This window comes from Cynocephalus volans, chromosome 18 (genome assembly GCF_027409185.1).
Source record: "Cynocephalus volans isolate mCynVol1 chromosome 18, mCynVol1.pri, whole genome shotgun sequence".
Classification (NCBI taxonomy): Eukaryota; Metazoa; Chordata; class Mammalia; order Dermoptera; family Cynocephalidae; genus Cynocephalus; species Cynocephalus volans.
In genome coordinates this window covers 8,807,183-8,820,612 of record NC_084477.1, presented here as the reverse complement: position 1 = coordinate 8,820,612, position 13,430 = coordinate 8,807,183, and the positions used below count along the sequence as shown (strand labels likewise).

The 13,430-nt window shown below is 35.5% G+C and overlaps 1 protein-coding gene across 16 annotated transcripts in view; it reads right to left on the bottom strand.

Moving 5' to 3' along the window:
* The window catches only part of CDC42BPA (CDC42 binding protein kinase alpha), a 302,649-nt gene that overhangs the window by 21,355 nt on the left and 267,864 nt on the right, over positions 1–13,430 (bottom strand). For all 16 annotated transcript variants that reach the window (XR_010022324.1, XM_063082833.1, XM_063082832.1 and 13 more), the window contains 7 exons: positions 10,156–10,261; positions 6,893–7,029; positions 6,050–6,189; positions 4,714–4,795; positions 2,961–3,177; positions 2,028–2,090; positions 518–1,111 (listed from right to left, as the gene is read on the bottom strand). Coding sequence is in view for 15 of the 16 variants with exons in the window: in XM_063082833.1 (XP_062938903.1) it covers positions 518–1,111; positions 2,028–2,090; positions 2,961–3,177; positions 4,714–4,795; positions 6,050–6,189; positions 6,893–7,029; positions 10,156–10,261 (1,339 nt within the window). In the remaining variant the exon portion in view is untranslated. The remainder of the gene's footprint in view (positions 1–517; positions 1,112–2,027; positions 2,091–2,960; positions 3,178–4,713; positions 4,796–6,049; positions 6,190–6,892; positions 7,030–10,155; positions 10,262–13,430) is intronic.

Genomic DNA, 13,430 nt, shown 5'->3' with positions numbered 1-13,430 from the left:
GTATTCAATAATTTATTAATGTCTTAAAATTTGAGAGTGAAATAAGCATTTAAAAATCTACTTATCTAGATATAAATGTAACACTAAACACTTCTTACAGATGCTACATTAAACCTTTACATAACTGATTGAATAATTCACTAAGTAACTGCCTCTCCAGAATAAGTCCTATGAGCTACTGAGGCTTATAAGCACTGTATTTTGGGGGACAAAGAAGACAACTAGTTAGGGTTATTTCAAAATATAACAACATGGGATTAAAAAAATCCATCTCAGTAAAATATTCCACAGAAAGATGAATTTCAATTATGTGCATGTTAATGTCGACCCTGTCCTCTCAGATCTAACTACATATGGGTACGTTACGTGAACAACATAATTAATACATAGGAAAAACCTTAAGGATGACTTAAAAAAAACCTGTCATTAATAATGACTACATTTAGAAGATGAAGTAGAAGGAAAAAGAAAGGAAACAGACATAAAGACAAGCCAGCCATAAGAAAGAAAATCTTACAACAAGAGGAGGGATTTGCTGGCCACATCAGTTCTTGTTGTCTAGATCTTCGGCCCTGGCAGTCAGTGTATATCCCAATGCTGTTAAAACACAGCAGGTACTCTTTACTGGAGATCTCAACTGCGCAGATGGCATCCATTGGCTGATGTGCAATAAATGATAGTGTGTGGTCACTGGAATGGAGCAGACTGTATGGACTTCCTTCTCCATTCAGGGGGTATCTCAGAAATCCTGACTGGAATCCCACACAGAGTTGTTCACTGAAGATTGCCATCCACTGGACATTATACGGGACTTGAATTTCCTTAAATTTCCTGTGACGAGTCTTGCTCTGAAATAGTTCATAACAGAGGACCTGCCTTTTCATAGCCACACACAGGCACGTGACAGCTCCATGGTGCACCCTTCCAGAGGTTATGGTTTGACACCCTTTAGTCTCTGCCAGCTTGTAAAAATCTGTCTCTCGCCCGTCCAAAGCTGACATGGGAAAAAGTCGTACATGACGATTTCGTCCTGAGATCACAGCGACAAGCTGATCATTTGGAATGAGTTCAACCTGATGAATCTTCTTATTGTCTCCAACTCTAATAATTTCTATATAGAGAAATAATAATAAGTCAAATGCAAGATAGTTTTGCCTATTTATTAATCATATCCCAATTATACTGAAAGGATATCAGTCAACTTAAAGACACACATAACACACATAGGAGAATAAGAGACTAGAAATCACAGAGAAGAAGGAAGATAATTAACCCCATTTTGAGATAATTTAACTCACCTACAGTAGGTATTAAATTTAGCACTGAGATTTCTGGCAACCAAGGCAAAGGGTTCTTATGTAAAAGCATGCCAAATCTCCAAGGAAAAACTTTTTTACTGGCACTAAATTCTAGGGAACTTCACCATGAGGTCCCTATTTTTAAAAACTGAGCAACTGAGTAACTCCTATTTCTCTGGAGGTGTTTCTATGGGTAACAAACTAATAAAGTTTAAATGCATTGTTTTCCCATGATCTGGCTTGATATAAAGATGGAACTTAGAACACTGTGTTTATGAATACCAAATTAAATTGAATTCTCTTTATTTCACCCAGCATTTAGTTTCTCCCTAGGAAAAAAAAAAACTGTTGTATTGGACTGCGGGGAAAAAAACCCAAACAAACACATTTTAATAGTGATTACCACTTACAGTACTAATAAAACAATGGGATAATCGAGTCATATTTTTTTCATGTACCATCTTTAGAAATGTAATCTGAATTTGTACAGCAGAACGGTTACATAAAATGACATAATAAAGACAATACACCGTTGAAGTTTTAGAACTCAAGGGGATAACAGAAATTTAAAAATATTTTTTTGATTTATAAACATCAAATTAGGTCTGAAAAATTTCAGTTATAGAGTAAGAGCAAATCCTGCTGTTTTAGAATTTAGAACCTAGCATTAAGAATCTTCTAACAACACATGATTTAAAATTACTCCAAAATAACTAAGATTTCTCTTACCATCTTTGGTGACATGCACAACAAATAACCCTTCTTCATTTCCCAATGCTATCCTTTCATGATCTATGTAAGACATAAATATGAAACATTTTTATTAGGTAAAAACCATGTAAAGCTAATAGAATAAGCCAGTAATAAGAAAATGTGGTGCAAAGATGTAAATAGATACAATAAGTTAAAATCAAAATATAACAGTAACAATTTACATTGTTAAATTTCCTTTCAGATTACAGTAGTAAATATGTCAGGTCTTTTTAAATAGGACAATCATTACAAAATAATGCATATCAATACCTAAAAAAGAAGCAAATGTTTATTCAATAAATGGTGAAAAAAATTAAAAACCTAGTTTGTCAGTGCCCTGGGTCAAGTTCCATTTCTTGTTTTGGGAGGGTAAAATTGTGAAACGCAATTCAACCCTATTCATTAAACTTTTCAGTATTAACTAGAAAGTAACAAAAGAGTCAGATTCATATGTAAGAATATGGCAAAAATTTGAACTTCCACACACACAGGCTGACATTTATTGAGGGCTTTTTATATGCAGGGCACTCTTTGTTATGTATCCCATCTTATTTAAACATCCCAACAACCTTAGCAAGGTAATTAGCATCTACATTTTACATGTGAAACTTATGCTTTAAGAAATTAACCTGTTCTAAGTCAAACAAGCAGAAAAAAGATTAGTAGGTTAATCTCTAGCACTGTTGCTTTTTCAGAAGAAAATGTCACTTTGAAAGTTACTTACTCTTGTTTACTGAAAAACAAAGACTTGATAGAGGTCTCTGTTTATTCAGTAAACATTTACTGAGTGTCTGTGATATAATGCATATTATGCTGGACACTGGGGATTTCTAGACGAAAGCCAGTCCCTGCTCACAAAGTAGATTAGTAAACAATTATGATACTTTGATAAACGTCATAAATTAATACCTATGATTGCAGCTGCCTGGGTTGTTTTAATGAGGGGTAGAGTGCTGTCATAAGCCTCTTTGGGAACATAGACGGAGCGATCTCTGAACTTGTTTTTCTTCAAAATCTTGTGCAATTCACTCAGCACTCCTACCCACTTACTCTTCTCGTTCTCACTATCTGCTAGCATCAGGATGGAGCATTTGCTACTAGATGCTGAAAGCTGGGAAGCGGTGACCTGGAACAATTCAATCAATATTCATGATATTAGAACAGATACCCCCTATGCTAGTTTCATGATTACACTAGTTTGCTTAGCACTCACCAATAAAATGAACATTAAATGATACCTTTAACAGAGTTTAGCTATTCCTAATCAGAATAATTAGTTTTAACACTAAAATTCATAACATAGGTAGCAGACACCATTCGAAATGTATCACTTCCATCTTCCTTGCTATAAAAGTATCAACACACTATCACTGAAACATGTATTACACATACTCACATAACAACAACTAATGCTTATTGAGTAATTACTAAACACCAGGTAGATCTAAGCATTTTACAAGTATTAACTCATTAAACCCTCTTAACATCTTCATGAGATAGGTATTGTTATTACATCCTTATTTTACATATGAAAAAACTGTGATACAGGAAATTAAATAATCTCTCCAAGGGCAGACAACTACAAGTCTGGGATCCTGTGTCTATGCTTTTAAGCACTACACCATACTGATTTTCAATTTGTTTTAAAAAATCAGAAATTCTTACATTCTGTTACTTCATAACAATAACCCACCTTATCATTAGAGAAGATTAGATCACTTGAGCTAGTATTTAAATGAAGGTTCACCATCATACAAATAGCACTCACAATCAGAACAGTTTTAAATTATATATATATATATAAACTGATTTAAGGAGCAGTGACAATAAAATAATACTATGAAAATCAGCTGTAGGTAAGTGGGCCTCTCTGTTGGCTCCTTGGTGGCTGGTGGAGAATAAACAGTTGTCAATCTGAGAACTAAGAAACTAAGTATAGTCTTTGTCTGGAATTCCTCAGAAACAAGATTCATAGACAAATACTAAGCAGATAAGCATTACCACAGGCCATAGTTATTTTGTTTGTTTTTAACCTCTACTGTATTAATTCACCAACTCAAGATTGCATTGTGGTAAAAAACCTCCAAAGATGGCCACCAATAATTCCTCCTATGGAATTCCATTCTTATCAAGAGATGGAGCCTCTTTCCCCTCCCCTTAAATCTGGGCTAGCTCCATGACGTGCTTGACCAACAGAATGCAGAAGCGTTATTACGCCTGTTTTGGGCCTAGTCCTTAAAAGGCCAGGCAGCTTCTTTCACTCTCCTGGAGGACAGCCATCACGGGCTCAGCCAGGCTACTGAATGATTAGAGACCACATGAAGAGAGAGTCCACAAGGCGGAGAACTGAGATCACCCAGCTAATAGCCAGCACCAAAGCCCCAGATGTGGGAGTAGGAAGTTTTGGATGTTCCAGCCCCAAGTGAGCTGAGTCCAGCCACATAAATGACCCCAGCTGACACCAACAAGAACTGTACAGCTGACTCACAGAGTGGTGAAAAATAATAAACCGTTGTTGGTTTAAGCTACTAAGTTTTGGAGTAGTTGTTAAGAAACAAGAGGTGACTAAAACACAATTTTTGAAATGAGATTTTTAAAAGAGGCAAAACATACTCATTAAAAACAAATAATTCAATGACAGAATTATGGCACACACACTTACTCTAAATATACAGGGTATATCTTTTCGACTTGCATGAATAACATCAGAAGCCAAGACTGAACTCACGGAAAATTCTTCATCCCTGAAAGAGAAGTGAAACATTAAAACTTAGTATATGTGGCTGTGTATGGCTTGACTGTGTATACAAATAACATATGAAGCAATCCTCAAACACCAAAATCCAATTTTTAAAAAAATTTGATTTTCCCCCATTGTATTTGATAGTGCCTAAAGTAATTTATTAAGAATAAGTTAACAGCAGTACATTATGCAAGAGCTAGAAATAATTGCTGGCTTTCCCAAAGCCATCAGGCCAGTAAGTACACGTGCAGACTGGGATTTACACCCTGGTGGGTATCCAGAGGCTCCAGCAGACCCTCTTGCCTTCCATAATAAATCTCAAGGGCCCTCAACCCAGCTCATCTGGCACTTTATTGTTCTTCAACATCTAAAACAGATTTCTTCCCCAATAATTTATTCTCTGTGATTTCTTTAATTTTGTTATTGGTACCATCATTCCCTTGGTCTTGAAGACTCGACACCTTGTCTTACCTTTGACCCCTCTCCCTATCTTTTGATATTCAGACCCCTCAGCAGGTTCTGCCAGACTTTCCTTGCTGTTATTTCTTGCATCTATCCCTTCATACTCCACATTTGGGGGGAAGACATGTTTGAGATGCTGGTGTGAAATGAAATGGTATGGGAGACATAGCTGAAAATTGTGGTTTTGAGCGACAGGGAAGGATCTGAACTGGAGGTGCCTGTCTGGGAGTCGCCAGTGCAGAGGCACTGGCTGAAGCTACAGGGTAAGACAGACCACTCAGGGACAGCGCCCAGAGTTAGAAGAGGTCGAGGAGAGCACTCCAACGGGCAGGGGAAGAATCTCAAAAATGAGACTGGAAACCTTCAAGAGATGTACTTCCTTAAACGTTTACTGATTCATTATGTTTTCCAAGAGCCTGTCTGATTTTGAGATTTTTATCTCCTCTTCTCACATTGGAATTATACACTAAGCCTCCAGGTGGTGATATAAACATCATGCTTTAAGCCTCCATGATCCCAGCAACTTCTAAGCTGGTCTTCTGGACTCAAACACCAGTTTCTTTTCCTTGACTCCTCGCCCCACACACTCAACACACTAATATACCAACCTGTCCTACAAGTACACCTTACTTCCTGTTTTTAATTATGTTACTACAGCAATATTAGTAAACTAGAAAACTAACATGCAATTAAATTATTTAAATAAAACCATGGCAGTAAAATTAAAAGAAAAATCAGAAACTTTTTAATTCCTGTGTTGCAAGATACAAATATCCCATCTTCAAAAGCATACCTCATGTCAATCACCTGGCTGATGACCACACTGGGCTGAGAAGCTTTTCCTTCAGCAATGTCGTACAGAAAGAGTTTGAAGTCACAGACTACAGCCAGTGCTCTTTGCCACCCTTTCTTCACACCAGCTGGCTTAGGAATCTTAGTTTTGTTTTAGAGACACAGAAAGGCAAACAAACAAACAAAAACAACTCAAATGAAATGTCAATTAGAGCCCCTTTAATGACATATGTAACTGCATGGTGAAAACCTGAAGATAATGTCCATATGTTATAAATCTGCCACTTTGGTTGGTAAAGCAGCAGATGGGACATGTATATCGTTAATGACATATGAGAAAATGTGAGATCATGCTCTTCAAACACTGAAGAGCAAATTCAGATAAAATTTTAAATGGTACCATTTTAACTCTCACTAGTAATTCATTAAAATGATGTTCATGGCTTTCTTTCTAAATAGCATAAAAGTCAAATTTGGCAGTAAGAGGAAATTCAGCTTACACTGTAAATATAGCCCAAGATAATGAGATTATGCCTTGATAATATATCATAATTCATAACACCATATGGTACCTCTCCAGCAAGATCAGGTGCCAAAGACTCCTTTATGGAGATTTCAACATCTGTTTATCACAAGATAGAGATAATAGAGAAAAATTCGCTACAGTTCAGATTTATTTCCAAGTAGAGGCTAGGATTTTGTTTTCAAATCATTACTCTGGATGAAATAAAATTACCAAATAAATTTTAGCTGTCAAATACTATGTCCGTAAAGTGACTGGATTTTATTTTAATTCATTAATAAACCTAAAAAGATTCACCTGAACCCAACCTAGCACACTTACCCTGACATGACCTTCATAGGCTGTTCCTATCCCCTTCTGTGGATCTATACCCAGGGGACCTTTTGTCTGCTCAGGAGGAACTGGACAAGCAGTTGGAGCTTTGTTTACACATGTTATATGACATGAGAATCCACACACTTTGGAAAAAAGAAACAATGTATGATAAAAACTCATTTTAATAAAGAGAAAATCCACTGAGCACTTATTGCTTGTAAGATGCTATATGAATGCCTGTCTGATTTTATTTCAAACAACTGTTTTATCCTTTGGGGAGCTAGTTTATTTGCTCACCAATAAGAATTTCAATGAGAAATAGTAAATTTTAAAAAGTTATTTGTAATACCATTGTTTTATTATTAGTGACCAAAATGAGAAGCAAACTCACAGAAAAAACATGTAACCTTGTGAATAAAATGCACTATTTAAACTTAGAATTCCTAAAAGAGTGGTTTCTGGAGTTCTTTCTAGCTCTTCATCCCACTGCAACTCGGTATCTGCCCTGAACTTTCTTTTTCAAGGATCATTAATGGACATTAAGGTACCTGATGTCTTTGCTACATCTGGCAAACTTTACCAATCCTTCTTGAAAATGAAAGTTTTCAGTGATTAAAAAGGTATAAATTAAGGGTAAATGTTAGCAGTTATTAATATTATATATACTTAAAACTACTACTAGGATAATAATAATAGTTTACTGAGTGTTTTTAATTTTTCTGTAACAATCTAACAGAGGTACAATTATTACCCCTGTGTTACACAGGAGTTGCCCAGGGTCACAGAACTCATAAGTGGCAGTGCTGGAATTCAGACTCAGTCAGTCTGGCTCAGAGCCTGTACACCTAATTACTAACACTACTGCCACAATATCTTTACTTGATATTAATGTGGCAAACTTGACATTCTAAGACAAGATGGTAAATAAAAATAAATTCATAAGTTTCATTGAGACTTGGTTGGGTGAGAATTAAAGATTAAAATATTTAAAAACAAGCAAGTTTGTTGGGAAGGGTTATAGAATAAGACTATCTATTTAGACAATTTCTACTCTAAGGGTGGATCCTGGAGAATACTGGGGAAAGAATAAGATAGGAACTAAATGGATATTACTGTGGGAATACATACACGAGGGGGAAATGGATTATATATCACTGACGGATTTTATGAAACCAACAGAGAGGCAAGATGGCTTAGTATTGACTGTCAAAAATTATCCAAACTTCCCAAGTTACATTTAAGAGGAGTGTCTAGTAAGTTATAATTTGTTTTACTAACAAGCAAGAATTTTACCTCCAAAGGTCAGTGGAAGCAACAAAATAAGTACACTAGACTGGACGTAATTCCAATCAACCAAGGAGAAACAGAAACGAAGGCATCTTTAGAGGCTGAAGCCACATTATCATAACATTTATGAAAGCCTGTCAGGCAGAAGCTGGGGATAGTCTAAGGAATCCCACAGCTTTATAAGGCAGGCTTCAAAGGGTTTGAAGAAAAAATAGGCATGATTTCATGGTATAAGACTCTGGAAGGAAAGAGAGTCTGGAAAGATCTCAAAAATTCCTACTATGGAATTGCAAATAATTCTGATGTATAAAAAATGACCAGGACCCTAAAGCCAGGTAGCTGCCCAGGATTCTTACGAAAAAACATTTAAAAATGATACACAAGTACTGGCTAAGTACCAAAATGAGGCCAAACTTGAAAACTGTATAAATTCTCTTCCTTGGCTTCAGTCACAACTCATCAATGACACAGGCTATTCCTTCTCAGATTACTTGGGTGTCTTCTCCTTTTGCCTGCTCTTAACTTTCCTTCCCCGGGCTCTGTCCTTGTACTCAGTTTCTTTTCAATGCATATGTGCTTCCCAGATAATGTCATCTACATTCATGACCTACTACACTCATAATTCTCAAATCTCTACTTTTTTAACCTTGATCATTTTCTTTGGCTCTAAACTAATGTATCTAATGGACTAGTTAAGATAACGCAATCTGAATCTTTCACTTTAGTTGTGAGAACTAACCAAACACAGAACGTATTGCCACCTTAAGAGGCTGTTAACTTTCCCCTTAACTCACAGTAGTCAAATACAAGCTAACTGGAAGTACATTACAGAGGGAACACATACATCTGACAAGGATCAGCTACATTCCCTTCAAGGTCCCTTCCAACCCCAGCAGTAGAAGAGCTGAGAAATGGAAACTTGTATTAGAATTTGAACTAGCAACTATTTTCTTACCTTTTTCATAATATATAAGAAAGAGTAAATCATATATAAGATGGTGTTATAGCAGCAAGTTTCATTCGATTAAAAAAAGTATAATTCTGGGCCGGCCCCGTGGCGCACTCGGGAGAGTGCAGCGCTTGGGAGCGCAGCAGCGCTCCTGCCGCGGGTTCAGATCCTATATAGGAATGGCCGGTGTGCTCACTGGCTGAGCGCGGTGCGGATGACACCAAGCCAAGGGTTGCGATCCCCTTACCGGTCACAAAAAGCCAAAAAAAAAAAAAAAAAAAAAAGTATAATTCTAAAGCATTCACAAGCAAACAATATATCCTGCTATCCCTTAAATCATTTTCATTTCAGAGGTCCCAGGAAAAATAAAGTGGTGCCCAAATAAACACGCTTTGTTTTCTGTTCAAATGACCCCTGATCTTTTCTCCCTCATCTCTCAGAATGTGGGTGTCATGAGGGCAGGACCTCTGTTCTTGCCCCCATCCACTACTGAATCCCCGGTGCCGAGAAGCACAGAGCAAGCTTTCCATGAGCAAGCAATGGATGAATCAATGAATGGGTAGGAAAAAACTTCTATTATTAGGAATAAAACCTTTTGAGGCATAGTGGCAGACATTTAATATTTCTGAAAAGGTACCTTGTTGCCTACTTTTCAATAATAATTTGTCTAATATAATAAACAAGGTTAAAATTAAATAAATAGATTCAAGGATAACTTTCATGTCTTCTGTCATGTAGGTTAATGGATTTTATGGGACCACAAATTCACCCAGAAGATGAAACAAAGATGAATGAAACATATTAAAATATATCTCCCCTGAAAAATGTATCTAGAGGATATCTGCCTAGTTTCTCTCACATTCAACAGACAAGGTGCTCAGTTTATTATCTCCACCCTGTTATCAAAAGAAAAGCAAATGATAAAGTAAAACACACTTATATGCCTTTTAAAGAGAATAAAGTTATTTGGTTACAATTTAGGTAGTGAATGTTATGACTCTAAAGTGACATTTTCTCTCCATTTTGTTCTTACCTTCACATGAACAGCCCTGTCTTATCAAACCCACCATCAAGGAGGTACACTGATGACATTTGGTAGGAGTAGTAAAAGATTTTACAAAAAACTGATGAGTCTTGCGCTGCAAAACAAATTGATAAAAAACATACACAGTGATTATTTAAAAGATTTCTGTAATGTGAGTCCCTATGCACCACACCACCTACTAGAATGTTTTCTAAATAGGAATAAATTTTTTCCATTCTCATCACATCTTACAGTTTATGCTCTCTAAATATTTTCATTAGGCAATACTGAGCTGGACTAAGGTGAAATAATCTAAGTTACATGATAATCACTTGCTCTTGAATGACATTTGAAAGGTGAATAAAATAAATCATAGCCTTTTTGGCTCACAAATCTTAGCTTCATCATTTCTATAAATTCTCCAAATTATTCTTTAGCAAAGAGTTAAGAAAAATTTTGCATATTTATAACTATACAAATATAGACTTATAATATGCTTTATACCTTCTTAGACGAACAAAGGGTAATTTAAAACTCTTGATTCTGCTACAGATCATGCGTTTCATTTTCCGGGACCAACAACAAATAATATGCTTCACAAATCTGTTTCCTCCCACGGAAGGAGGCAATATTACACAAGCAGATAAAAATACACATATATTTTTGCTGAGACAGATAGCAGCCTGAAATTTCTTATTGAAAACCCAGTAGTTAAAGTTCTAAGTCTTGTCTGATTTACATGGTAGTGAGCCAATGCAGACTTCATCTCTTTGGAATACTCCTTTTTCTCCAAATTAACTCTTAGGATGTTTTAGCAATAAATGAATTCTAAGAAATAGCCATTCCTCCACTCTGCTGTGTGAACTTAGGAGCAAATTACTTAACTCCTCTATGTCTCACTTTCCTCATCTGTAAAACAGGATCAATGAGAGTATCTACTTCATTGGGGGGTTAAATGAGTATTAATATAAACAAAACCTTTCAAACAGTGCCTGGCACGTAGTAAGCACTCAAAAAATACTTCTTTATGAAAACCACAAAAGAAGTCCAAAAAAAAAAAAAAAAATCAAGAGAAAAGTAGATTATTTTTTTATATATAATGACCTGATTACCAGCATTATTCAGGGAATGTGGTGAGACTCAAATTTAGAGTGGTCATGAGCTCTAGTCCAATCTCAAACCATTCTATTCTGGAAGTACATCAGGATCCTTGGTCAGGTTCAAAGCAGCACTGGGATTCACCTCTATTCTAAGTAGAACACAGACTATCTGAACTCTGTATTTACTCCTACAGCTTACGAGCACCAAGCGAGGCGCCGACTTGTGCCAGTACTTTATATAATAATATATATTATATTATATATTATAAATATATAATATTTATATAATAATACCCTTAGGAAGATAGATACTATTTTCTCATATAGATGAAGGAACTTGTTAACAATCATACAACATTTTGCTCAATTTTTCTCCTGTATACTACTTTTACTTTTAATTTTTGGTTCTTTGAGAAACTGCTGGTTCTTTGAGAACCTGTTAAGAATAAATTTTCTAGTGCTAACTCTTTCAATTGTTCAAAATACATTAATACAAAAGATGTAAAGTTAGTTTACTAATTGGTTCTAGAGGCTTTTCCTACTATGAAAGAAGAATTAATCAATTGCTCAAAGTAAGTAATTTCATCTTTTTTTTCTTCTTCTAAAGGATGACAAGATATATCTGAAACAGCAGCAATAAAAGAACTGTGGCTGTGACAAATTTAACAGTAATTCTTCCCAATACGAAGAAATTGCTTTAAAAATCTATATTTCTTATACATTTTCCCCCCAGAAATCTACTCAGAATGTCACAATTCTGAGTATGATAGTAGAAAAGAAAAACAATATTTTGGCAGAGCACTATTTTTAAGTGATCAACCATCCAATTGGTAGGTGCTAGTTAATTTATAAGAGAGGGCATATAATACACTATTAAAGATTAAGGGTTCCATGTTTCACTAATCTCAGCTAAAAATTCTACAACATAAACATAACTAAAGATTATGATTCTGATGCCATCAAACTTCAGGCAATACACAATAAGGTTTTGGTTTTGATGGGAGAAAGAGAAATGGTAACAGAAAGATACATGAATTTAATCGTAGGGTCTAGATCGCTCACTCAGCTTCTAATCTTTCTAAGATCCTTGTTTCTTGCCTCCTGGTCAGTATTTGACTTCTAATACTTCCCCCCAAAGGATATTTGGCAGAGGAGAAAAAAACGAAAAAAATCTGATAAAAGAGGCATTAAACCTACCAAAATTAAGAGTTTAAAATTATGTGGTAATTTGCTGTAAACTGAGAATCCACTATAATCTCAAAATTCTTTTCTATTCCAGCTTCACCTGTGTTGTGCACTTCAAGTTACATATCGGAGAAGGTAAAATGTTTTTAATAGAAGATGTGAGAGCAAAATAGGACAATTATGACCCTTGGTGAAAGCTTAAAATATTAGTTATAGATAACCAAAATTTTAAAATTAATAAATGACAAAGGAGTCTTTATCTCACACAAATCTTATTTTATTAAAAATTTTGAAAAAATTTTTCTTTTCAAATATGTTTACATATTTTCCTTCCTTTCAAGCATTTTTATTTTGAATAATTATAGATTCACTCCATCTTTTAAAAAACAAAGTAAATTTTATTTTGGGGGGAGGAACATATGGTGCACAAAACTGACTTAATATTCAATACATGAAATACCAACATCAGAGCTGGTGGTAGGCTCCACTATAGTTTTGTTTTATTTTTTCTTTTCATCCTTGATGATCCACTCCCAATCCTTCCCCCACAAAATCTGGCACCCGATCTAATGTGACTAATACAGGTACCTGGATGTGCACATAGCCTCACGAATTACGTGGTTTAGGTATGTTTCTAATTTATATAAATGGGATTCTGTATGTTTCAGCCACATTTTACCTATCTTTCTATTTTCAACTCCTCACTACCATAAAAAATGCAGTAATAAACATCTTCATCATGTTACCTAACGGATCTGTATAGAAGTTTTTCTGAAGAAATGAGATTGCTGGGTCCTGTGGTTTACGTCCACTTCTCAAGGCCTGGGTGCTCAGAGAAGGGATGAACCTGTTCATACTTCCACTGACTGTGGGAAGCTGCCTGTTTCTCCACAACCTTGGGGTTATCTTAATTTTACCTTACTTTACTTTACTCAATTTTGAGTATAAAGTGATAATCTTAAGATTACTTTAAAATATTTTCTAATTATTGAGGGTGAA